The sequence below is a fragment of the Balaenoptera acutorostrata genome, chromosome 7 (genome assembly GCF_949987535.1).
Source record: "Balaenoptera acutorostrata chromosome 7, mBalAcu1.1, whole genome shotgun sequence".
Taxonomy (NCBI): Eukaryota; Metazoa; Chordata; class Mammalia; order Artiodactyla; family Balaenopteridae; genus Balaenoptera; species Balaenoptera acutorostrata.
The window spans coordinates 111,966,340-111,994,089 of NC_080070.1; the positions used below are offsets into that span (position 1 = coordinate 111,966,340).

The 27,750-nt window shown below is 40.0% G+C and overlaps 1 protein-coding gene across 4 annotated transcripts; it reads right to left on the reverse strand.

Moving 5' to 3' along the window:
• Nucleotides 1-352: 352 nt before the first annotated feature.
• On the reverse strand, nucleotides 353-27,750 carry VSTM2A (V-set and transmembrane domain containing 2A). Of its 4 annotated transcripts, XR_451473.2 has the most exons (6): nucleotides 27,194-27,749; nucleotides 25,250-25,416; nucleotides 24,130-24,180; nucleotides 21,009-21,345; nucleotides 3,591-5,327; nucleotides 353-390 (listed from the first exon to the last, which is right to left on the reverse strand). XR_451473.2 is itself a non-coding variant. In XM_007187658.3 (5 exons), the coding sequence occupies exons 1-5, from the start codon at nucleotides 27,267-27,269 to the stop codon at nucleotides 5,239-5,241; spliced, it is 720 nt and encodes a 239-aa protein (XP_007187720.1). In that variant the 5' UTR covers nucleotides 27,270-27,749; the 3' UTR covers nucleotides 2,866-5,238. The 4 variants fall into 4 exon arrangements, 3 of the variants coding, with proteins under 3 accessions (XP_007187720.1, XP_007187721.1, XP_007187722.1); XM_007187658.3 differs by lacking the exon at nucleotides 353-390 and having other exon boundaries at nucleotides 2,866-5,327; XM_007187659.3 differs by lacking the exons at nucleotides 353-390; nucleotides 3,591-5,327 and adding an exon at nucleotides 5,334-5,448 and having other exon boundaries at nucleotides 27,194-27,750.

Genomic DNA, 27,750 nt, shown 5'->3' on the forward strand with positions numbered 1-27,750 from the left:
TATAAGGTCTCACACAAATCAAGTGTGACTTCAAGAAGGCTGCCCTTCTAGTTCCTCCTGGAGATCCCACAATTAACTGACTATTCCAAATGGGGTCAGATGTTTCTTATTACCTTTTTGGGGTTGCTTCTTATTATGGTCACCATGCATGCCTTTCCTCTAGTGGTTAAATACCACTGCCTCGATGTCCTCCACCACTTCCCTGGTCTCTGGGGACAACCATGGGAGTGGATTTTCATATGCTGGCATGCCACTCTCCAATGTACTTCTCAGCTTTGAAGAAGGAAAAGTCTTCTGAAGGACCTCATCAGCTGTAACTAGGGGCTGGGGATATCTCAAACAGGAAGGGGGTTCAGATGACGATAAACCAGCAAAGAAAAAGACAGGAACCTAAAACAGAACAGGAAGAACACAGACACATACAACAGCCCTGTTACTCTCCTGCCCCCAACACGAGTCATGCCACTTTAGGAGAGACAAAGAATGCATTATTTTCTCCCTTGGATGGTCTCTAACTGCCTGTTTTTTTCAGAGCATAATAAGAGTTCAGAACTCAAATTATTGTTTTATATTATATACTGTCATTTAATTATACTTGCCATTTGTACCAAATTTTGGAATAAACTACACCTGTGATATGGTTTTTTTTTTCCCAAATTTTGCATTGTAAAATCAATTTAATGTTTTGTGACAAGTGTTAACAAAAAAGAAACAGAACAAAATAGAAAATACTAGAGTGCATTTCATTGCATGCACAAAATAAGGGTAAATATTGTTTTGTGAAACTTTTGTTTCATTCATATACAGTAAAATACAATAAAATATTCAATGATTCTTTGGATTTAACACTTTCAAAGCTCATATGGTAGACAGTTTATACTATGCCTATTTATTTTTAACATCACATTTGATTCCTATCTTGGTTGGAGCATTCAGGAGTACATACATGTTATTTTTCTATGAGCCTTACCTACCTCAGAATAATTTTATTTCTTTAACAATGAAAATATAACTTAACTAAGTATAAAACTATTTTATTACAATATTTTCCCCATTATACTCTTTAATCCATTGTCTTCTGGCATTTGTATTACAGAGAAGTCTAAGCCCCTATTTTCTGATTTTTGGATCACTCTCTTTTTCTTTTTTCTGGGTACATGTAGATATTTTCCCCCTCCTTCTACTGTTTTAATCACAATGCTTACCAACAAGTGTCTATTGGCAAGTCTCCTTTCTTTCAATCTGTCTGCACTTTCAATTTATATACACACGTTTTTAGTTCAAATGACATTTGTAATTATTGTAACTAGCTCAGTGCTACACAAAAAGCAGTCCTGATTATCTTTCAGTTTTTCCTTTTCCTCCTCAAAATTACCAATTTTAAATTAGCATTAAAATGTTGAGTTCAATTCCCTCATGCTTAATATAGTCCTGCAGCTTCTATGCAAAAGTATAACTTGACTACTTCCCAAGGAAGTCCTGCTTACAAGCTAAACTCCACTCAATAAGAAGTGGGCTCCGGGGAGAGCCTGTGTCCTGATGGCAGAACAGCAGCTCACACTGGAGTTTTCACGGCACTGTTCTGCTCCTCTGCCTTATCTGGCTTTCCCTTGGCTGCTCTGACCCTCACTTCCCACACCCCTGCCCTCCCTCCAGCCCAGGAGCCTGGATGCATTCACAGCAGGAGTTTTGCACAGGTAGTTCCCTCTCTCTGGAGCCTCTTTTCCCAGATCCTCTCCTGACTGGCTTCTCATCATTCAACTTTTGCTCAGAGGTTACCTCCTCAGAGCAGCCTCGCTTGACCACTCCGAATCAAACTCCTTTATGTCATCCTACTGCGTTTTCTTGGAATTTACCACCACCTTATATTTTCTTGTTTTTGAATGTTTACTGTCTGTCTCTCCCTAGATACAGGAAACAATCTTATCTATCCCATCCCTGAAACCATGAGGTCTATAACACTTCCTGAATAATAGACTTCTCCCCTTATTAATGAAAAGTTCTAAAATTAAAATTATTTGGGCCTAATACATATTTTGTAGCTTCACAGTCTTAATTCCAAGATGCAGTCATCAGAGTTTATGTATGATCTGAGACTGATTACATTTGCCCTTTCTAATTATTTTTTATCATAGAATTTACCACTAAGTTAAATTAAGTATTTTGTCTTTTATATATGATCAATACCAGGACTATTTATTTGAATTGTACCTGTGTATATTTTGTAAAATCATATTTTAAACTCTTAACATTCATTCTAAAAATTCAATGAACATCATCCCATATCTGTTATTCCATGCTATACATGAGAAATTTAATAAAAATTCCCTGTACTTAAAAATGTATGTTTACTTTGCCTATATATATATATATATATAATATTTCCCTAAATATGTCTTGCTCCAAGAACTTTAAGGTAAACTAGTTCAAAATTATAATAAGTAGGACCTTTTACGTGCTCAGAAGCATCTAAGCATTCTTCTTTTAGGTCAGTAAGTCATAATTTAGTCACTTTCAGAATCAATGAATGTGAAGGACCATCTCCATAAAACAAATACACATATGCAAAAATATGCATATAGTTTCAGTGGGATAATGAAGTCCACTGAGTCTATTTACTAACTCAGATTAAGAGCTCTTGCTTTAGATAATTTTTGTTAGTTTATCTTCAAGTGATTTCATTTGCATTGTTTCATTTGTAAGTAGTTTGTAAGTCTTTACGAAAGAACTCACGAATTTGACTTGAATTCACGTAAGCAATTTGAACTTTTTGTGACTCACTCTTATAGAAATATTTATCATTTAACCTTGGAAATCAAGGTTGAGAAAGTCAAATAATTTATTTTTCGATCTTTATTTGTTTCTATAGTTATGGTTACACACCACGGAATAGTTCCAGAGGGACAATGTATGGTGAAAACAACTAGATGTCTCTTTAATTTGTTATAGCTTCTGTTCCAATATTTAAGATTCCACATAAAAATTTCTAGTTTGGAGAAATAGATTGTATGCCATGTTCTTTCTCAAAGAAGTTAGCGAGTCAGACTCTTGGTAGCACACTGACAAAGAAATCTTTGTTATTCTGTACCCTGACACAATGAGTGTAATGAGAATTCTTCCCAACCAACATAATGTCCTTATTACAAGCAAGCATGGTGAACATCACTGATACAGAGATACATGTCCATCTTGCTTTAGAACTGACCAATCTCATGACCTGAACTTTGGGTAAAAGTTAATTACATGGTGGATTTTCCCAGACTGACTGAAGTTGAATCAATATACTTATTTATATGTGAATGTATGCAATCTTTAGAGTCCAGATAGACTTAATAAATAATATTTGTCTTATCATTATTTCATGTGTTTTAGGCATTAAACTTTGAAAGAAAATAATTTTTCTAGGTTAATAAAATAGTGCAATCAAATCTTTTATTTTTCTCATTAGACTGAAATAATAAACCAAATGATCAAGAAAAATGTCAATAAAATATTTAGCATGAAACATTATTTCTCAGAAGATAATGTCAAGGATATTATGAAAATATCACATTGCTTGTAATTGAATTGCAGAAAATCAATGCATTTACCTTTGAAAAGCAGAGGTATTCATTGCCTTCAAGCTTCAGTCTAGGACCTTAGGCTTGGTGCTGATGGTCCTATAGAGATGAACTTCTGGTTTGTTATGAAAGAAAATAGAAGAATCTCTCTGGAAGGAAAACTTAGGTCATTTCCATCTCAACCGTATCTACTCCATAGTGTATATGGAACACATTGCTAGTCCTGTCTATCATTCTTTGCCAGAGTAGAAAACAGGTTCTAAATAAAATAGTCTGAATTATCATAAAGCCAAAAATAAGAATGGAATATTTAAAGTTATAATTCACTTAACTAGTGGAAACTGAACACATTATCTTCTTTAGTCGGGGATCTGCAGTCATCTTTTGCATATTATATTTAGCCAACAACCAAATTTTAATTTTTAATTAGGAGACATTAAAATATAATTAGCAGCAAATAACAGAATGACAAAGCTACAAAAATTCATAAAGGTCAAAGGAAGCAGCATTTTTTAGCCACAGCAAGAAGTGTTCTTCCATGAATTTAGGGATTCACAATGACCACTTCACCTACCCCATATTCACTTCCAAGGCAGATTTTCTAGACGCGACATTGCTTTTTGACAATAATGATGATGACAATACAGGAATGGCTGTCAAAACCAGAGAGCTTACATTCTTCAGAGTCAAAAGATCCTCAAACCTCAATAAACACCACATATAAAGGAACATAGCAAATTTCAACACAGCATACACACAGCAAAATTAATTCATTTATCAGAGACTGATACGATTTTGAATACGCATTTTCCAGAAGGAAGCAGAAGGCAACAGATACCATCTGCAACAGTCAAACCTGTGGAAGTGAAACAATGCATTACAAAATCCCCACAATATAGGAATCAGTGAAAAACATATGTTTTAACCAAAAAAAGTTGGTTGATGACCCAACATATAGATACTTATTTGTATATATTTATATAGAGAATGATAAAAATCAGCTTGCATGAGGCTCATAGTCTATCTACTTTGAAGTTATATCACACATACTATAAGCAATTTACAGAATTTATCATTTGCATATACAAGAATTGCAAAATGAATTAAAATGCACTGAAATATAGAACACTCAAAATGTTTTTATATAAACCTCCCAGGATTGACAGGGATTGGCCATAATCAGCACTTGCCATATTGAATAAGAACTACAATGAAGAAAAAGGAGAAAAACCCAAGAAAAGGGGAAAAATGCAAAAAAAAAATTCTCTTTTATTATTTCTTATTTAAAACGTTTTCATTGTTGACTCGCAGTGTTGAAAATTTTGTTCTTGCCCCCAGACACGAGTTTTGTTTGATGATAGTTTATGTTCTGTAGCCTTTTGAACTCTGCTTACTTCCTGCAGATAATGGGTCTTTTAGTAGGAAATCAGTGGTATCTGTAGTAAATATTCACTATACCGATGATGGTCAGGCCAACCCCTGAGCAGTCAGTGAGATGATGCTTTGAGCAGCCGAAAGAAAAGGAAAAAAAATAGATCTTGCTATTAGAAAATGTTCTATCACTTCACACTAATTCTCTTGAAATAAAAGATCAATGATTTGCCCAAGAAAATGTTATGAACAAAGTGAGATAGCCTCTTCGTTTGTTTCCGAAAGCAGGTGCTCCTTGTGTAGGTAATTAGAGTACAGTGGGTGCAGAGTGGTGCTTGGAGTTTAGGGTCAACTTTGCTGTCCGCTCCGTAGATTTTACAGGCGATTTGCTCTTTGCTTTAAGAAGAGAAAGTGATATTGGAAAAAAGTCAGCACTTAGACTAAAGCAAAGCACCCTTCACAAAGCCACAGACAAGAAGCAGGACAGAAAGTCCATGGCTTGTAGCTATCCTCGCACCTGCGGAAGAAGTTATAAGATATTCGCTCATCTCGAAGATTTCCAATGCTCCTTATTAGGCTGTTTTAAACACATACATATATATATTTAATTAGCTCGCCAGCTTGGCTCTGGTGCCCATGAATGTCTTGGCATGCACTGCAAATAACAACACATACAAAGTATTTCAGTCCCGGGAAGTGGTCTTGTTTGCTTTGTCTGTTTTCAAGCCATGCCATCCCACAGTTGGGAACACTTAGAGGAAGAACAAATGCAGATACTTTTCCCTCAAGTAATTCTTTGAGGATCATTCCCTATAGTCATTTGGTTGTTCCTATACGGGTGTCTAAAACACATCCCCTGTTTTACCACTGCAAGCGTAAAACCACAGGAGATAAAACCCAAACCGAGAGCAGTAGCCTTCTCAAGGGCCTGGAGAATGGGTTCCGGAGTGGGTGCGTTGGGGTATCTGCTTTTAGAGGAAGATCTTTCTCAACTTTTTATCCTTAAAATCTGAAGAGAAGTTAGCGCTATCAAGAATTGGAAATTTTTGAAAGCGCTCTGAGACTCCATAAGGGAGAGAATGAAATTGTCTTTCTGCATTTTTCTTCACATATTTTACCCAGTAAGCTACAAATGATGTATTTAATACCTTTATTAGTGAGAAAACAAAAATGGGATGGACCTCAAAGCATTTCTTTTCTTTCTTCTTCTTTTTTTTTTTTTTTTAATTTAAGAAAGGTTAAAAAGGTTTGAAGGGGGTGAGGGTAGGAAAATTCAATCTTTTGAATATTTCAGCTAAATCATGCTCAAGTCCACATCGGCAATGATAGAAATTGTGGTGAAAACACATGCTCTCAAAAAATCTCTGTAGAGTAAATATTTGGGCTTCTAAAGGGGCCGTTTAGCAGACTCATATTTCTGTTTTCAGCTAGGTTACTTTAGTGTCACCATCGATTTGCCTCCGTTCAGGAGGTGAGTCATGTATTTAACACAGAAACCTAATGACTGAGGACCCAGAGGTTAGTGGTGGGTCTCCGGAGAGTGTTGCTTCACTCAAGCTGGGAGACAAGGTTCAAATTGCAAAAGTAAAGGTACAGGCCACATGTGGCTCTAAGTACAAAGATCATGCAAGGAAAACATATAAAATCTATGTAGAACCACTAACATCAGTGCTTTCCAAAATTAAATATATGCCCTTGTTATCTTTTGAAGAGAGACTCTTTGACAGGGATTCAGTCAATTAAAAAAAAAAGAAAGAAAGAAAATGATTACATGGCTCCTTAAATTGCTAACAGCACTTGACACAGAGTATGTCTGATGTTGAATAAAGGTTTAAAAAATGCTAAAAACAATAAAACCAAGGAAAATGATTTGCTCTTCAAAAACAATATTTTGTGAAATAATGGTTTCCTTTTCAGCATGAACATTGCAGATGGGCTCCAACTTGCTGAAACTGTGAATTATGCAGCTCATTTCTTGACTAATCAACCCTTCACAGGAGATGCCCATCATTCCTGTGAGATTCGAAGGGAACAGCTACGTCATTCTAACCCAACATTTCCTATTACACTGTGTCCAGTATGTGCAAGTTAAAACAAAATTTACATGAGCAGTAAAACTGGAAAAAACCCAATTATATACTGTAAAGAGTATTTTAAAGTTAAAAATTTGAATAGCCATCAGATATGCAATAAACCATTGCAACACACCACTTTTTCTTCCAAATTGTAATCATTCATCCACTCTAGGCACCTGCATTTCCTAGCATATTTTTCATTAAATGAAATTTATTTCTGTCAAGCCAAATATATATTTTTTTCCTGCACAGTAAATTCTAAAGCAAATCTGTTTTGTCATCAAATCACTGATTGTTTTGCTCTTCTTTCTAGGCTTTATTTATGTCTGGAATGAAGGGGTATGTGCTCCTTTATCTTTGTAATCCCAAAGACTTTGACAGTGAAATCTAAGAATCTAAAATGCTATAATTTATCCTGTGTAATTTTAACAAATAATCATCGTGGTCAATTTCATTCAGATATACACTATTCTGAATATAATATTACTACTTATCAAACATGTTATGGTCTATTCTAGAGAAAATTAAGCAAATGTTTTTTGTAAAATGCAAACTTTGGCCATGAGTCATACTCTAGTCTCATTTTTACAAATAGAAACATTTTACTGTTTTGAAATAATGAGATTCAGGATTGCAATCAGGAGCCCTGAGTTCTAATTTCCTCTGCAGCCACTCACTTCTGAAATCCCAAATAAGGTATTTATTTCTTTGATGTTTTCTAAAATGAGCATAATAATTGTTTGCATATTATTTTATATGTATGTTTTCATGAGTATGCCAGAGATTGTGTTTGGTTATCTGTTTTGCTTTATTTGGTTTCCTTTTGCTCTATGCCCAAGCCAAGCAGGACAACCTGTTATCCCCTAAGACGATCATGCATTTAAGCAACTCTTGCCCTCAAATAGCTGCGTTCCGTTGTGTCTGTTCCCACCAACTAGTTGTAAGCTCTCTCTCCTCTGAACTTCCTCTGTATTCTGGTTTTCCCTCTCTTGTGGCCTTAACATGGCTCACATTGACTTGTAATTCATTATATTCATATCTTACCTCACTGATTACACTATAAGCTCATTAAAGGCAAGGATGAAATTTTAGCAATTTTTTATTATTCTCAAAGTTTAAAACAATGCCTTGAGTTTTTAAACTTTTGTCCCCAACACAAAATACCCTGTGAAGAAGAAAGGGAAATGCTATTATCTAAATTATGGGAAGAAAATGTGCAGATAACATGCCTCGATGAAGAGTAGCCTAATAGAACCTAGAGATTTCTCTCTGACTCAGAGTGTGATTTCATGATGTCCTTTGACTTCAACTTAATAATGATGCCTTTCATTTGTTTTTATGCTTAAAGGTTTCCTCGGTGCTCTCTCAGGTGTAATTTCTCATGCCTTTGTAAGGTAGGGGGAGGGAGGATTTGCTCCATTTTGCAAATGGAAAAGTCTAAGAAGTCTTCTTAGAAGTTTAATGAGTACAGACACTTAGCTTCCATTTTTCAGCCCTTTTTATACTTCATGCGATAGCGCATCACATTGCCCTCACTGGGATGTGGACATCACGCATGGCCCAAGACAGTGTCTGTGACAAATGAGTTTGGCCAAGGAGAAATAGGAAAAAAAAAAAAGCCTCAAATATTTTATCTTCAGTATGTATAATTATTATTTCAGAGAATAACAGAAAATTCCATCTATTTCTTAAAAGAAAAACAAAACAAAATAAAAACGAATCACAACAACACAGAGTCGAGACCTTGGCATCCTCAGCGATCAGGTAGAGAAGGAGAAGTTTATCACCGTATCCTCAGAGTCACTGCCATCTGCCTGCCTTGTTTAACTCAGCACAGCCTTCCAGCCGGGAAAGCCTGCCTGGCCCTCATCTGTCTTGCCTGATGGAAGAACTTGGCTCCTTTTTGCACCTTCCATCTACATTGCCATGTCTTTCCTGCATCTACAGCCATGAGGCTGGAAGACACTGGGCATACTGAACACAGCTGCACCCTCTTCTCCTTCACATCAATCTGCAAGATGGCTACAGTGGATTGGGTACCTGCTATGTCAGGGAATGTGCATACATGTTACATGCATACACTGTCTTAGCTCATCCTCTCATCAGCCTAGTAAACATACAGGTCAGGAAAATGTAACTTAGCAGCATGGAATAACTCACCCTAGGTTACACGGTTAATAGGTAGTAAAGCAAAGGTACAGAAATGAAGAAAGAGCAATGCAGTCAGATCGACTCAGAGTCTGGATGTGCTTCTTTCTGAAACTCCCTGAGGCAAGCAACCTTGCCTCACTGTCTCCACACCTGTTAGATCAAGATGTGAAGCTATTATTGAAGTGTACATTTATCTTTTCAGCGAAAATGCACTGGCTATAACACACTTTAGAGAAAAATTAGAAAACTTCTTTTCCCCAAGTCTGAACTGATAAATACTGGATATGAAAACACTATCAGCTTCTTTGTTTTCCTAAACGTTAATAAGTAAAGTTTGTTTTGCCAAATGTCTGATGATATAATATTTGGAACTTTTCATATTGTAGTCTTTTAGATCTTGAAGGTTCCTCCAAATTCATTTAAATATTTGAATGAGAGGCGGTCCCACCACTGTTCTTGCATGCCCTCTTCTTTCTATGAACTTCTCTTTTCTAAACTTTTGATTCAAATTTTATAGTCTGAGGCCAGGAAAGGTCAAGTTGATGTTCAAAGTGCAACCATTAGTGACGGGAGAGAAAGACAACCAGCGCTCTTGGCCACCAGAAAAGATACAGGATATGGGTATTTAATTCAAAGAAGTAAGTAGAACGTTAAGACAACTAACTAGACAATTTATCCCAACTATATCTTGCCAGCTCTTCAAATATCCTCTTTCTCTTGGCTGGGATTATTTTGTGATGGGTTAATTTCCTCCGTGAGCACAACTCTTGGTTTCCATATGGGGAAGAGTCATAATTCAGGGCACCTGTCTACAGATTTAAGTACGATTCTCATAGGTTTTTCTCTTTTCTTGTTTGAGTATCAGGTAGGGTCAAAAGGAGCAAGAAAAGAGAAAGAACACAATTTCTGTCCTGCTGTGGATCCCTGGTCTGACTCCAGCATCTTTATTTTGTAAAAGTGAATATTCGTGATGCTTATCATATGAACAAACCTAAAAATGGAGATTTTCCAACTATAAAAGAAGCAACCCTCAAATAATTGTCTTGCCTGTGAAGAGGTTAAGCTTATAAAGAATGGAGTGTCCGTTACAGCTCTAGGGATGGACAGGCCTTTGACTTACCTCTCTTTCATTACAGATGCCAGCTTTAAGATATGAAAAGAGCTGTGTGAGAAAATCTGAGCTAGCTTTGAATGCAATTTTTATTCAGGTTTGCACATACTAAATCATGACTTAAGGGGAAAGGTCAAATAATAGGATGATTTTATTCTATAATTTTTTGAAAAGAATATCTTTGTATTAGATTCTTATGGGTCCAAGGCCGATTTCTTCCAGAAACCCATTTTTTAGAAGAAATAGGCTTCATTTTGACCTAATACATAAATCGCCTATTTTGCTTTGCCCAGGCATGTCGGCAGCAGCTGTTTAAATTTCCTTTCCTGCTTTCCTTTAGTCAGCAAATTTACATGTCTATTCAGTTCCCAGGCCTCTTACTGCAACTGAGGGAGCCAAGTGCAGCTGTCCACATACACAGGGTCTAGGTGACAAGGTGCATGGGTGATACCCCATTCACCACAGAATGTTCTAGACTTTCTTGCTTACAGCTAATCCCTGCAGGCTTTCAGGGTTCCTACCTTCCACAGCGACTCAAGAACGGGCAAAAAATTGATGCTGCTTCCTGCCTGCTAAGGCCACAGTGCATCTCTCGAAACAGCACATTTTCACTGTAATTGACTCATTCAAGTAGGAACTGATCTTGGTGCAGACAGGGTGATGATTAGGACAGCAGCAGCTAATATTTCTTTACCTCTGACCATGGTCCCGGGAGGCTGCTATATGATCGTTTTGCTGATTAAGGAAGTGACACCGAGAGGGATTATATAACACACTAAGTTTGCTTGGTGAGTACACGGCGGCCGCTGAGACTCAGAACCAGTTCTGTCTGACGCTACGAACTGATTCGCATCATAATCTCATCTGGAGAGTCTTCATTCCTGAAAACTCTAAATTTTCTCAATTCTGCCTATTAGAAATATATGGAAATATGAGTGGTTTTGCCAAAATGGGAGAACAATATAAATTCATGGAAAAACAAAAAGTTTTCCAAGAATTAAGTTTAATGCTACATATATTTAATCACTGCTTTAACGCATAAATAAGAATGATTCACTAATGGCACTCCACTTACGGGTGTATAAATAAATGCTGCTGAAGTGCTTGAAACTATTTACTCACAGTTTAAATATGCCTTCTGTGGGTATGTTTTCATTATTAATGATCAAACTCTTTATTCATAATGGGAAGGTAGATATTCATCCACACCTTGTTGGAATGATCACAAATCCACATTAGGGATTGCACACATGTGTAGCCTTGTTGCACTGACACTGTTGTTGAAGTATCGAGTTTGTCTGAGGGCTTAAAGAAGCACATTCAACTCAAGAATAACTATGAGGACAAGTGGTGCCAATGTGGGATGGCTTTGCTGAGGGGCTGTGACCCAGAGCACTTAGTGGGGACAGTGTCCTAAGGAAGCTGATAAGAGGTGCTCCTAGTTTTTACAATTTGCTTTAATTCAAGCACTGACAATGTAACCTATATTTCTATGCAGATAGGATTCTGAATTCATGAAGAAATGCTCTCTCAGACTTTTTTGAAGCAGTCATATGAAATACAACATAATAATCATTTATAAATCTCCCAGTGTATTGATTTATAAATGATGGTGCAGTCATCATCTGCCAATGACCGCAACACTGCTCACCACTTTGATCTCCCTCCAAACTGGGGGCTCAGTGAGTCACAAAATGGAGAGGGAAATGATTGCATGACATTTTGTTTATGAACGTTATTATGTGCTTGATTTATTTTATCAATATATTTACCAAGCTCACACCCATTACGTTTAGAAAAACAAAAAGAATAATTTGATGGTCAGATTCTCCACCCAGCTCCCAGGAAATAAGATATAACGTTCCTAATTTCAATGCTACTAGCAATTTCTGAGGACATCACTTTCATAGTAGTGCTGTCAATTTTCATATGCACACGTGTACATGCATATATGTATATTTTTGTCATGAGCTTCACAATCACACAACACCTTGATTTTACTTTGCCTTTCTTTGTTTATTTGTTGAATATATTTTGTTTGTTAGTTTGTTTTCTCTCTCAGGAGCTGTCTGTCATTGGCCTATTTTTAAATTTGGGAAATTTAAAATAATATTATTTTTTTCCTATAACAAAAGTAATAAATTATCAATGTACAGATGTTATCAATGCAAACACAATAATCAAATAATTAAAAATAGTAAGATATCTTGACTTTTGATGGACATTTTCATATATTTCTTGTCATTTTTCTATGCACAAACCTGAGATCGATTTAAAATTTAGTATTCTTTATTTTTTCACTTTAAAGTTTTGTATCCTATATTTTTTCACATTATATTATATATTCTTTATTTTTTCACTTCAAAGTTTTGTATCCTATATTTTTTGTATCCTATATTTTTTCACATTATATTATATATTGGTTGTTTTCTAATTTCATTAAACATTTTGGAAAACATGATTCTAGAAGGTGCTTAATACTCATTGTATGGTTTTGTCACGTTCACTGTGACACTTCCCTACTACTCTTGGCCCTTTGAGTATTTCCGGCTGTGGGCAGACCTCTGTGATACGCATCCCTGTTCTTGGGTCTGGGTCTGCCTCTCTGCTGAGCTCCTTGGAATTTCCTCCCAGGAGTATCATCTCAGGGACAATCTCAAGTCCTGTGACTTATCTTTCCTGCCCGTTTTCCTCCAGAAGGGAAGTACCATTCACCTTGCAAGTAATGATACAGCAGAATGCCTGAGTCACTGTAAGCTTGACACATGCTGATTTTTAAAATCTTTGCCAAGATTATACGTGTCAAATTTTTTTAAATGACTAGGGAGTTGACTGGGACTGCAGTAAGTCTACAAATACTTTTGAAAAACCTGACGTATTTATAATGGTGAGCTTGTTCATCCAAAAACACCATATTTACTCATTTATTCAAACCTAAACTCTTAACAAAGTGTTCTAATGGTTTTCATCTTTATACTACTTATTTGCTACTGCCTTAAAAAATAAGATATTTCATACCTTTTTCTTGTTGCTACTATTGAGGATTATATATTATGCCACAAATATTTTCTCTTTGGTTATTGCTGTCATATGGAGAATTGATTTAATTTTATCTTTACTTTGATTTTATCAATATTATTTGATCACATCTGATATCTCTAAGTCATCTGGAGTGGATCATATAATCACTGCATCTGTAAAATGGACATTTTCCCTTCTTTTCTTGAATATTAGACACAAATATTTCCTTGTCTGTTATATCACTTATTAGTTACACTTCATTTAATCAAACAAATGTTTTAAATTATTTATAGTAAAATGTTATTTTCACTTGTATATTTTTTAACTTTAAATCTTCAAAGTCTCAGACCTCTGATTTCATGCTGATCTTCCTATGTCGAATATTTCTTTACTGGTCAGCTCTTTAATTAATCGACATTCATTTGGATATGTATCATAAATTGTAATAATATCTACTTGTTATTTATTAATTGAATAAATCCTCCCTTAGTTATTACATTTTTAATTCATCAGATATTATTTTATCTTACCAATTTTAGAGCTTCCACACTTCTTATTTTCTTTCATCTCTATTCATATTTCTGTTCCTTTATGGCCCTCTTAACTCATGGTTATTTGATAATATACTTTAATATCTGGTAGGTAAAGGGGAAGAGAACTAATAAGGGCCAAGCTCACTCATGTGCCAGGTTTACTCTGCTAGACATTTAAAATACATCATGTCACTTAATGCTAACATGACCCTTGGAGCACATGTGTCACTGCCTCAGTTTTACATATAAAGACTCTGAGGCTCCAAGAGATTCTGTGTGCAGCTCACTCAACAAACGAGCTGGTAGAGAGTGAATCTAGGAGTCAAATCTGTATCTATCTACTACCACAAACTATGCCATTCTTTGTAAAAGGTTCTAAATGCATTTTGTTTTTCTCTCTTTTTAAAGCTTTTAATAATATTCTCACATGTTTATATTCTCACATGTTTATATCTTCAGTTATATTATCTATAACTATTTTCTGATTTAAGAAATTCCAAGGGTCTTTTTGGAAAGCTTGAATTTAATTACGGTAGCAGCCAGTGTGTATAACTTCAGCTTCCTAAGACCCATTCTTTATTCAGGTCACACAGTTCAAAGTCCTAAAAATCCTTTGGAATTTTATTATTTTTTACCAATAAAGTTAACCATCTAGTTACAGCCTTAGGCAAGACAGCTGGTGGCTAGTATGGTATGTAGTTATGTTATGTAGGGGACAATTTATCATCAATTAACATCATTGTGATAGAAGGAAAAAAGGAAGCTCTGAAATTATGAACAATAAAACATAAGTCAGGAATGAAGACCTAGTCTCCTTTCTTTAACTCAGTCACCTACACACAGCCAACCAGGAAAATATTCGCCACAGTAGAGCCAGGTGGTGGGGATCATTTACTCTCATCATTTCATTGCTGCTGCTAATAATAATAGTATATAAGCACATGCAATAATAGTCATACTAATAGAGCAACTAGTTGTCACTTATCGAGAGTTGATCAGTGTCATGCTCTCTATGTATGTAATTTCATTTAATCCTCAAAACTCTGTGAGAATCATACGACAGTTTCCATTTAATAAATGAGGACTTGGAAGTACACGCAGCTCTGTGTGATGGCCATGAGGTGTGAACAGTCTCTCTCCTTAACCATTGTGCCCACCCCCTCTACTGGTGAGAGGCCCCTGAAGGTCAAAGGAGCATCTTCCAGTGGATTTCTGCTCCTTGGCAGCTGAAATGAATGCACCTGTGTCAGCCTATAGGTGGCAGCAGTGTTCCTTGGGAGAAGGAGCCTTTGCCTTTCTTTTCTCTTGGAGGACTCTTGTTATGTTAACCAACAGAGTGAGGTCTTTCCAGCAACTTCTCAACCTGTTGGTCATCTACCCAGAAAACTGATCCTCTGGAAGCTTCCTGAAATCTCAAGGATCACGAAGTCATTCGAGACAAGACCTTAAAACACTGGCAAAATCTGCTTCATGGCTCCTCCATCACAGAGCTCCTAGTAATCACAAATGAACCTGAAGGAACCCTAAGGTGGCCACGCATTGAAAAACCCCTCTGGCACACAGCGGAGCCTTGGTTTTACAGACCCAGCCAGTTACTGAATTTCAATGAGTTAAATACAGCTTGCAGGAGAATTTAGCAAGTATAGACTCCTAATCTACATAATTCCGGTTCAAACATAGCTCTAGCAGATTCCTTAGCCTGTATTATCCAAAGCATTGCCTCAAATCTATTTTTCACCTTATTCATAGATGCTTGATTTACATAGCAGCCAGTTAACTGATAGAATTACAATGATCAAATTAATTTAGCCTGTGTAAACAGCCAAGTTGGATCATTTAAACCAAAATCAACATTGAGGTCTGGATTATACAAGTGGCTCTCCACCTGGATGCCGTGCACCATTTCCTCATGTTTTAAATCAGGAAAATAATTTCCTGCAAGACACTCAGCCCCTTATCTCCCTCCCCTCACCAGCTCTGAAATCTGCTGTAAGATCTTTCTTGCTAACTTTGGCCACTTTTGGAAAGCTGCCATGTTTGTCAGCCAGCCACAGAGGAGCTTCCGGAGCCCTTGGCTTCTAGCAGCTGTAGCAGCAGCTGCCTCTGAATGCTCAGGTTCACATCATGCTGAAAACACAATCATCATGTTTCTGAGTTCAGAGAGTCAGTATTCCTGCTGAGCGACTACACGTGGAAACATAACTACAACTTAACCATGGCCAGTTTTCTTACGAGTGCCAGCTGTTGATCACAGGAGTGAAGAAAAGTTTCACAAAAGTCCATCACATTACTGGAAAAAATAATAGCAAAAGACCAGATTCTAAAAGTGTATTTTGTAGCATCACACACATGCACATACACCTCATAGTAAATAATAAATTTTTTTTTTCTCTCACCCATAAGAACTCTTTAGAGATAATGATTCTCATAATTTACTGCACATAAAAATGCATATTTCTGCTTCTAGACTCAGAAATTTGTCCTGGGATATGAATTTTTAACAAGCTCTCTGGTAAGTCTGGCACAGGACATCTGCACTTCGAGAAACACTGTTTAGGAGTCTTGATCATTTTTGCAATAGTGGCAATATTATCTATTTATGCAAATATAATTATAAGAAAAAGAAGATAAAAGCAGAGACATACTGGCCCTCTCTCTTTTCCTTTTCTTGCCACACGTGAGCGCCACGTGTTCTAGGCACTTAGAGGAATGCAAAAGGAAGTGGTGATCTTTGTAGCCAAGAACTTATCTTTAGGGCTATCACCTACCCTGTTTTGCCTGAGGGTCAGGCTTCCCAGAAAGTGGGACTTCCAGCATTAAAAGGAGAAAAGCCCCAGGGAAAAATTACTATAAGACACAACGAGGGCTTCAAAGTCAGTGTAAACAAACTGCTGTGGGGACCTGAATGAGGAAACAGGCAATTCTAAGACAGTAGGAGGAAGAACATTTCTTTTTTGGTGAGAAAGCTAAGATAGTAAATTTGATTTTGAATATTTGAGTTTAGGGGCCTGACCTGAATATTTATTGCTGTGAAACAAGCCACCCTAAAACCTAGTGCCTTAAAACAACAATTTATTATTATCTCTCAGGAGTCTGTGGGGGGGGGGGCAGTCAGCTGGGGCTGAGGTCAAAGGCTGGCTTCAGTCAGCAACGTGTCTCCTTCCCATCTCACTGTCACAGTGGTCACAGGCCAGCCCAGGCTCGGGGTTGGGGGGAACAAGAGGCACCACGTGTCAATGGCTGGTGTCGACAACATGCAGGGGCGCTGCTCTGCGCTGCTCTGCGCTGCTCTGCTCTGCTCTGCGCTGCTCTGCGCTGCTCTGCGCTGCTCTGCGCTGCTCTGCTCTGCGCTGCTCTGCGCTGCTCTGCGCTGCTCTGCTCTGTGCTCGTGGGACAGACATGGGGAGCACGACGGCGACAGCGGGGTGCTCTCGTCCGGCTCTCCAGAGGGAAATCAGCATCGGAATATCAACTGATAAGTTTTCTAAGGAAACGTCAGCAGTCGAAACCACAGAAACGGATGAGATCAGGGCATTGAGAACGGGAAAAGAACTACACGTAAGAGAGGAATTTAGGAGGAGAAGCCCACAAAGAGAGGGGGACACTAACGGCCAACAAGCAGGGGCCAGAGGGGAGTTTAGGAGACCAGCGACTGGAGAGCTTCCCCTCGCCCCCCAGGACTCGGGACACGGGAAGGGGAGACGGGAGGTCCAGGGGTGCGGAGGGAGGGCGGAAGTGTGACCTTTGGGGGGCGGGGCTGGGCTGTAGTCACAGATTTGTTGGCCTTTTGGCCGGGGTTGGGGGAGAGGACCCATAGAAGGGAACGTGGACGGGGGGAACAAGGGAAGGGCAGTGGGGTGGTGGTGAATGGAGGGGATGTTTGGCTTCTGTAAGGAGTAGATGTTCTCCATGAGACAGGAAGAAACAAGTAGAGAACGGTGTAGTTTATTGAGGTATTTGGGGATCTGTTCTCTGTGCAGGTGGAACTAAACCACTTCATGCTAGAATCAGGAATTGTTACCCTCAGAGCACCTACAAGACACTCTTCAATGTCAGTTATGGGTACAGACAAAGAGCTGGAGAAAAGAAACAACTAAGTTTCAACTAAGGAACAACTAAGTTTCAACTAAGAAACAACTAACTTGGCAAAAGCCAAGTTCGACCTGTTTGCTTTACCATTTTTCTTCATTGTTTTGGTTCTAATTGTGGATTATCAACTGGAGGTAGAATTAAAAGAATTTAAAAAGAGATATCATAAAGATACAGCCCAATGGGATAGTCACATGCTCTCTAGCTTTTGGAAGAATATCTGGGAAAAGTAGCTATATTGAATGATAGTTAAATCTTTTCTTTATCTTGTGATACGTAGATGGTAATAGACTATTGTTCCATCTTTTTTTCATGTAAATTTCTGCTTTAGGAAAACTGGGTAATTCTATGACAATTTGAACGTCATATATGTGTATACCTACAGAGTTATTTTCAGCTAATACTTTTCCTTCATAGAGACACAGAAATTCTCTGACAGAAAAAAGTATGAATTAAGGGTTGAGTAGTCAATCTAAATAGTCCAGTCAACTAAGTCAAAAACTATGATGAAACTAAAAGGCTGACAGAACAGCCTTTGGTAACAGTTTGTATTACAGTGTCATATATACCACGGCTGACACATGCCTTCCCTGTATGAAATGAAAATAACAAAAGGATAGTATAGCTTTCGGTCTGTAAAGGCAAGGTTTTAATTTTTGTGTCTTCATCATGTCTTGCCTTTAACAGAACAAGAAAAGAAAGATGCATGGTTAATGGAATTTACAAATACTTTGTTTTCTCACAAATGAAAATATAAAAAAATATAAACCCTTTGAAGAATGGAAGTATGTCTTCCATTTTTGTGTCACTGTGCCTGGCATATAAGCTCTTGAAAGGATGGAGGGTGAATAAATGAGTGAATAAATGAAGCGTGGGTATTGAAATCAGCTTTATTTGAATATAACCTGAAAAATTATAAAGTGAAATTATAAATCAGGACGTGGGTGTTACAGGAAATATCTTACATAAATATCCATCCCAAATATGGTATTTTATGCAATAATTGTGCAAGCACAGAAACTTACACATGAATAAAATGGGTGGCTGAGCCACCCTAGCTTCTGCACTAGAAGCTAGAAAATGTTAAATGTATATAAAATATTTTCGAGTATTCACTGGTAGAAAAAAACAGAAATGAAAAATGTTGATGTATTTCCGATTAATCTTTGCTATAGCAGATAATGTTTAGTGGAAATGACTTTGAATGGATATGGGCTTCCATGAGTCAGCACCCCCTGTCTCCTTTCACTCTTCCTCTAGGACAAGCAATGAGTGAGGCTGGTGATGGGGTGGAAAATGAGCAGTGATTTTTACTTGAAAATTGTTAGAAGATGTGTAGAGTCTACCACTTAGCACCAGTCACAATACTAAGAAAGAGACTAAAGTAAAATAGATCTTCTTAGAGTAGGTTATTCAATCCAAAACGTAAAGAGTTTAGAAATAGAACATTTCATTCTACGCTTGGAATCCTTCACTTGGGATAGGTAATCTGTCTGTCTGATTCCGCAGAATGGATTTATGATTTCTGGCTTGGAATAGTCTATGTAGGCTAATAATTTCAATTCCATGATGTGGAGTCCTCACCAATTAGGTTGTAAACTGTCGGCTGAGGGTACTCTGTCATTTTGCATATAGTGTCTAGCTTCTTCTTTTGATGGTATGAAAGGGAGGAGGGCAATGTCTCCAAAGGTATAAAATCTTTATCAAATAATGGCTACAAAAATTATAACCATTAGGTGTGTGTGTGTGTGTGTATATATATATGTGTGTGTGTGTGAATATATATACACACATATTCTAGCTATGGATTTTTCTTTACTTTGGGATATAAAAGAGATGATAAAGAGGAAAATAAGGCAAAGTCACACAAATTTGGCTTCAGAGAGGCTAAGATGTCTAGTCATCAGACTGACATAAGTTGCCATGACCAAGGCAAGCTGGGAGAGCTGCTCACCTACATTTAAAGGCAGGACAAACTCACAGAGACCCTGAGTTAAGCTCAGGACAAATCATCTCCATTAGCACATGAAGCCTAAGGAGGAACCTAGGGCAGCACACATTATTTTAAAAGGGTTGTTTACAAATAAGGATTTAAAGATATATATACATATACATATTTCTCCATATAAATGTAAATATATAAAGATTTAAATATATATTTATATATATATATAAATATCATCCTGATAAAATGATGAGATTTTTTAAATGTAATGGCTAAAAAGAATTTGAATGGTAGCAATAGAATTTTCTATTATCAACAGTAGTATCAATAATTCTTCAACGATAAACTATAAAGGGAAAAACTTGAAAATGAGAAATTAAAGATTTTATGCTCCCTTCATCCTATCATATTACGTCAAGTGTGTGAGCGAAATACAGAACAGTCTGGGGTGGTGTAAGGTACTGCCTATCCCAAGGTTAAAACTTCAACGAGTTTCCATTGGCTGAATGAGCGCATAAATTAATGCTATTCGGAGCAGCTTTAACTTGCACAGCTGACTTAGGAAACGTGTGACTAAGCTTGACTAAGCTTCTAAATTGGCATCAGAGCCACACTGATAGGAGCTGCCTTATCTCTGCACTGCTTTCTGCCTTTCACCCCCACCCCCCTCATTTCCTCCCATTATCATCATCACTTTCATCACAAGCAGCTGAAGTTTCTCCTTCAAAATCAGAAGCCCTTGGAGACTGGTCCTGCTTAAGGCTACGGGTCCCTGAAAATGTGGTGTGTCTCTTTCATTTACATGTTGATTAAGTGAAAGTCTCTTAATTTGGGCCATTATCGATACATAAATCCGTAGAGAAAATAAACATGCATTTATAATGAAACCAAACATTAGATGATTTATTGTGCTTATAATGTGGAAACACAGAAGGAAAAGAAGTCCAGCTCTCAGATCCCCTGGACATGAGGCACTGCCAACGCCTAATGGGCAATTCACATCCTCTGGGAAGGCCAGCCTCCCTGGCTCTCATAGCTCATCCTCATTTCAGCTGAACTAGGTCTCCAATTTTAAAACCGTCCTACATAAATCTGTCTACTCTGACCATCTTCCTGTGGAGGGTTTGTGAGGGGTAAAATGGGTTTCCATACCTGATTGTGGACTTTGTTTGGGGATTTTGGCTACCGCTTGAGGGCTGGAAGTGGAGAGCACTCGCTGGCTGGCAGAGCTGTGCGTGCTGCCGGGAGCGGCCGCCGAGACGTTCCTGCGAGGCTTCGCATCCTGCAGCCACATGGGCGAGGCCTCGAAGGCCTGCATCCTCCGAGCATGGCTGTTGGCGTTGACTTTTAGGTAGGCCTGGGCTTTGTGCTCCTGAAGCTCTCCGTAATTGGCGTCGGTCACCCTGCATTCATATACACCTTCATCCTTTTTCCTCACTTTGGAAATCTGAAGCTTGTGAGAGATGTCATTGCCTTGGACTTTCACTGTCTGAAAAATTGCAAGTAAAAATATAAAGTGCTATATCAAGAGACTGCGTTCCAGTACCTTGTCCCGAGCTTGCTAACGCTGGAAAATTAAAGGATCTCATTGGCCTCACAGCCATAGGCTGAAAGCGTTTTATTTTCTCAGCAGCCAAATCGGAAGATCTTATTTATCCTATTCTACTAACACCTGGATTCACAAGATCATGGAGACTTTAGTTCAATACAGCTGGGCCAGATTCCATTAGCCACGTGGTTCCCATTTCCCAGGCTGTGGGACCAGCTCTGCCATGTTCCCATCATGGGACTGGCCTCTGCCTGGTGAGCTCAGCTGAATGAAGCACGCCCTAATGAGGCTGAGTGTGTAGTTTACACAGCCTCTCTCACTTCTTCACTGCTGGCGACCGCTCTTGAGAGATCACAAAGACATGCTGTTGGTCACGACTGAGTTTAAGTGAGAATGTGCTTTTATCACCACTTTGGGATGATTACTAAAGGGGCTGACAAAATAGACTTGGACAGTAATGTGTTTTCCTCAAATTGTTGGTGCAGTCTGACCTATAGTCATGGGGTGGCATGATTTAGGAAGCAGATTAATGTCACCTGAAATCCTATGGCTCCGAGTACATACCCCCTGCTACCATAGGGTCTGTGTGCTACTGGAACTTGAGATGCCATCAGTTAAACACTGCTTTGATTTTCAAAATAGAAATTGACTCTCGTTTCTACCAATAATTTATATGCCAGATTAACAGCAAGATTATATACAAGGTTATGTATAATATATAAAATTCTATAATATGTAATAGATATATATATCTATAAGCATCTTTATCAGAACAACTAGATTTGATATACATCATATATAATCCACGATTGACAGAATGATGGACTTCATAAGACATTCAAGATTTAAGGATTTGGATAATCTCAAAATATAAAAGAAGTGAGGAAGGCATAAAGTTATTTCTCTACTGGCCCTCACACTTTCAAATAGCCATAAGTAATTAAGAAAATTTGGGAAGTGTTCATCTGGCTTTTACATATAGAGTTGTATATACAAATAGTTTCCAACATCTGAACCATAAGTATGCATTTATGTGTATGAAAAATTACATATGAATATTACTAATACTGTAAAAATAAAGGGAATCGATAGTTTCAAATATATTTTCAGCTGGGTCTCCTGATTAAGGTTGGGGTAGTCAGAGTGCTTATATTATTATTATCCCACTTTACAGTATAGTAAACTGAGGCTTAGGGGGTTTGGGTCAGTGATTTTCAACACTGACTGCCCACTAGAATCATCTGAGGAGGTTTAGAAAATGCTCTCATTTGGATTAATGCAGAAACACTGTGTGCATCTCTGGGTGGCAAAGCTCATATCAGTATTTTGTGAAAGCTCTCCTGAGAATTCAAATTAACTGCTGGTTTAGGACATATGTTCAAGGTCACACAGCGGGTAAACTGGGAACACACTGCTTTCTACCTCAGTTTGTGTCTAGAACTCTTTCCAGTTTACTAGATTATATGAACTCTGGACATAGATAATACTGTTAGCAGTTGTGTGCATGGCTACGCATCTGATTGCATGTTTCCCTAGCTCAAGATGTGTGAGGCTGCTTCACCACTGGTCTTTGGAGGGTTGGCGTATGGGTGAAGGATGAAAGATGAATAGGAAATAAACTATCTAATTGTATGTGTATATGAAAAATGAAATATTTAAGAAAAACATCGTTAATAATGGATCTTACCAATAAAGCTTTTCTAGCACTGTCAGAAAGCAACAGTTTCTGTGATATAAGAATAATTGAATTGAAAGATTCTAAAAAGTCCATGAGTTTATGAATAGAAACTGGAGTTTCTGGTTTGTATCTTATTTTTGTTTGATTTGTTTTCTTCCATGTTGAGATTATACATTTAGATTAGAGAATCTGATTTTATTAGTACAATACATTTTTACACTTTTAGTTGTAATAGCCTCAGAATAAATTTCTTTTTAAAATGTGGGTCATTGGATTTTTAGATTCTTTATACATATATTATTTCTAGTAATGGTAACTTGTTTACTAATTATCAACAAGCTGAGCAGTTGTACAGTATAAAATGATTCTAGATGGCTTCATCTGAGGTGTAGTAAGAAAAAGATTTTTTTCTAATTTCACTCACAATTATGAAAATAACCAGTAGAGTAGAAATACATCTCTGTATTATCAACAGGTTAACCTCCTCCAATAATGTTTTTATATTTATATTGGCTTTTGGTTTTATATTTACATTTATATGATTTTGAGCATTGGCATTAGAAATACGTTGCATGCATTATGAATGACGTTGAAGTTGAGATGTTTCATTACAACTTCAACACTCTGTTGGATGCTCTAAATTTTTTCAGCCTGGGAAGATTTTCGTACCGTTAGTGTTTTACTTGCTATTGAAGGATAATTACTGGTATAATTTTGAACGGATATTATTAGCATCGCAGCCCTTTAACAGTTACGTAACTGTTAATAAGAGCAAGAATAAAGTCTCACACACTTCTTTGGGTGGCAAAATGACTCCCTAGTAATTGTTCAAATATCTACGTCATTAAGATAAATAATTTTACTGTATGAACTCTGCTTCAGTGGGTGTGTATCCAGTGAGGTAAGACACGACACAGACAGCGGGCTCTCGTCCTGCGTATGCAAGTTGCCTGTTTCAGGGGCAGTAAGTTAATAGGCTTTTGAAAACCTGAAATGCCCTAACCGGTGCCCGCGGGCCCGAGGGCAGCCGTCGCGGTGACACTCACGCTGATCTTGGTCCCGTCGCCGTCCGGGTCCCGGTATGGCAGCAGCTCCGCCTGCGGGGGTGGGGGAAGGGGGGTGGAAACGGACGCTCAGACCGGCCCCGGCCTGAGCCCTCGGCCGTGCAAACCTAGCGGGGGCGGGGGGGGGGCGCTGCCCCGCGCCGTCCGGGGGTCGGGCTCGGGGACTTGGGAGCGGGGATTAGGGGCTCCGGAGGGTGGGGACTGGGGGGCGGGGCTCGGGGAGCGGGAGAATTAGGGACTCCCACGAGTGGGGATTCCGGGGTCGGGGGGTGGATCGCGGAGGCTGGGATTCCGCAGGGTGGGGAATCGGGGGCACCCGGGAACTCGGGGGGCTGCGTTCGGGTCAGGCCCCCGGGGCGCGCCCGTCTGCGGGACGGGACTCTGCGTCGTCCCCGGCCCGCGTCCCCTCCCTGCGGTCCCTTCTACAGGCTTCCTCTCGCCCCCGCACGGCCGCCGCCTCTTCTGCAGAACTGTGTGCACCTCCGTTCAGACCCTCGTTTCCCCGCCCCTCCACTCCTGCTCTGTTCCCCTCCCCTCCCCGCCCCCTCTCCACTTGGGTCGCCCCTCCGTCAGTCCCCGTCCCCTTCTCCCCTGTCACCCTTTCCTCCCTCTCTCCCCGTCCTCTGTCTCCCCCCACCTCCCTCTCTCCACCTCCACTTCCCCTCCCCCCCTCCACTTCCCCTCCCCCCTCTGATGACGGCGGAGGTGAGAGAAACCGACGGGGGTGGAGGGCGGGGGTGATGGAAACACCGACATAATTCCTGTCCTCACACCACCGTCCCGAAGGGGACACTGAGTGTCCGGGGATGTATCAACACAGCAGTGCCATCACGGACAGCCCACAATGACCCGTACGAAGAGGAGGAGGCTACTCGCAGTCTTTAACCGGGAAAGACTGGACAACGTGCCTTCCCTTGGTTTTAACGTGGTGTCGCCAGGGCACGCGGCTCACCCCCTGGCATCCCTGGGCGTCATCCTTGCCGAGAGAGCCAGGGGGCGCCCCATGAGCGCCCAGGCATCATTTTGGGCCCGACCCCGACTGGACACTCAGAGGTCTAAGTCAGTGGGTGGGACGGACGCGAAGGCGACGGGACTCCGCTACCTGTGCCCCGGCCACTTCGGCCCCGGTGTCCAGGTCCTCCGGCCCCCGCAGGAACCACCACTGGATCTCCAGGTACACCGAGGCGGAGCCGCTCTGGAAAGCGCAGGACATCTCCACATTCTGCCCCTCGGTTGCAGTCACGTTCCGCGGAAACTCGGTAAATTTTGCTGCAAAACAGAAACGCACCCTTTTGGAATATACACACCACTCTTGACAGCGTCTCTTGAGAGCTCACTACATTTTCCTTCGACTTAAAAATAAACAAATAAAAACCGCAACAAAAACCCCTCTGTGACATCCCAGAGGCTCCCCAACCCCCTTTCCTTTGCCTCTTTCTTATTTTTGGTATCGTGCCTAAATCATTTTGTTTTTGATCAAGTCCAGATAATGGAAAGGTTAACAAGCTTGCCAATAACTCCCCTCTGTTAGCTAAGATGCCCACAGTTAGATACAAATACCTTTTGTCAGACTGCAGTATTCCCCAAAACTTACTGAGGGTTTCAGTGAAGTATATTTTACACAAATCTGTCAAGCTGATACAAGACCAGAGCCTCCTGCCTCCAAGTTTCTAAACAATCTATGACTAACTGGACATTTCATGTTTATAGAGAAGGGATCGTGATTATCTGTCAAAATTTACATTCCTGATATATCATGACACTGATTAGCAATTGTGATTCAAAGGCTACAGCAGTGAAACAAGTTGCACACTTTCTAAGCTGTGGATATTTCTTTCCAAATTAACCTTCATATTTGTTCCCATCAAGCAACTGTATTGTAAACTGTCATACATCGTGGGATGTAAGAATCACACACCTGGGCTTGGTTCAGATTAAAGATTGTTCTGAAGTCACTAGAGACATTTTTTCCCAGCCTTTTCATTACCAATCTCGACACTGCTAGTTTGCAAGATTCATGGAGTCATGGTGAAACTCACAAAAATATGTTTCCTCTCTCCCAAAGGCACTTCTCCAACATGGAATGCTTTGGATGGTTGTTCTTATCTTGTCTAAGAAATATTTTGCAAAGAGCTGATGATTCCCTAAAAGTCTTGGAGAGATCTGTGGCTGAAGGAAGTGCACGGCTACAACGCGAACTCATGGGGAGGAGGGCTGAGGGGGCTGCGGGGCCGATTCAGGGTGGATGCACTTTGCCCCCACTTTTCAATGCGAGGCACCATCAGTGTCTCTTTCCAAAAAATTTTTTTTATAAGATCCCAACATGATCTCTATTGAAATTGAACTGTATTTATACCCAGAGGAAATGGGAGACGTTAAGAAGACATTCTGATCTGAAAAGGACTCTTCCGTTCAAGCTGGAAGGAAGAGTGTGGCATTTCTGTTTGCAGAAGCGATGCAGTCCTCTGACAGCAGAGGTGTGATTTGTTCATGGTGCTGAAGGGATCACTGCAGCCTGCGAAGTCCTAACAACTGGATTTAGCAGGCTACTGCTGCTGCTGCTTGTAATGCAAGCCGTGCCTTTTTATGGGTCCTCAGGGGAGTCTGTCCTTTGATAAACACACAGGCAAACGAAGTCACACGGACCCAGAAAAAGGAAACTCGAAGCTCATACTGCCTACATCGAGGAGGAGAGCTGGCCATGGACAGTCCCCAATCCCCAGCTCTGTTTGCGATGATTATGTATGCACGAGTGGTCACCCTGTGCGTGCACACAGAAGGGACACACACACACACACTTATAACCCTGTGTTTGTGCTCACCGAGGAACCCACCTCGTTGTCGGGCACCAACTAGATCTGCTCTCAAATCTAGCAGGGCTACTATTTAAAAAACTTTAAAGAAAAATGCCAAACAGAACACTATTCCTCTGTTACTTGCTGAGAACCTCACCACATCTGCCTGGCCATTCTTTGAACACAGAGAAGACACACAAACACACTCACAGCGCAAGCAAATGTATATGTGCCAGTGAGCACAGACTTACCTTGAGAAGAAAGCCCTTGCTGTACATATAAAACGGAAAAGAAAACAAATCCAACATACGCCAAAAAGATCCCCATCGTTCCAAAAAAAAAAAAAAAAAGGGGGTGGGGGTCGTCACATCCGTGTAGCCAACAGCCAAAGAGCCCTAAAAGAAAGGAATGCCACTGTCTCGCGGGCTCGGTCTCAGCGCCCGGGGCGCGGCGCCGCGAACATGCTGCTGCTCGCCGGCGCGGACCGGCTCTGGGGACCCGGAGCGCGGAGCGGGGAGCCGGCGGCGCGGTGGCGGGCTGGGCGCCGGGCTGGGCTCCGGCGGGCTGCGCGTGCACACCCGGATCGCGGCGCGGGGCAGTGCCTGGCCGCTCGGCCGCCCGCCTTCCGCTTCCTGCGGCGGGTCCGGCGTCAGCCCGCGGCGTGGGGCGCGTGGCGCGGGGACGGGCGAGGGGCGGGGGCCTCGCGGGCTCGCGCCGGCTCCCCTCTCCGCGCCGCGGCGCCTTTAACTCCGTGCGCGCCGGGCCGCGCTCCGTCTACGCTCGCGTTCCGGAGAGCGGCGGCATCGTT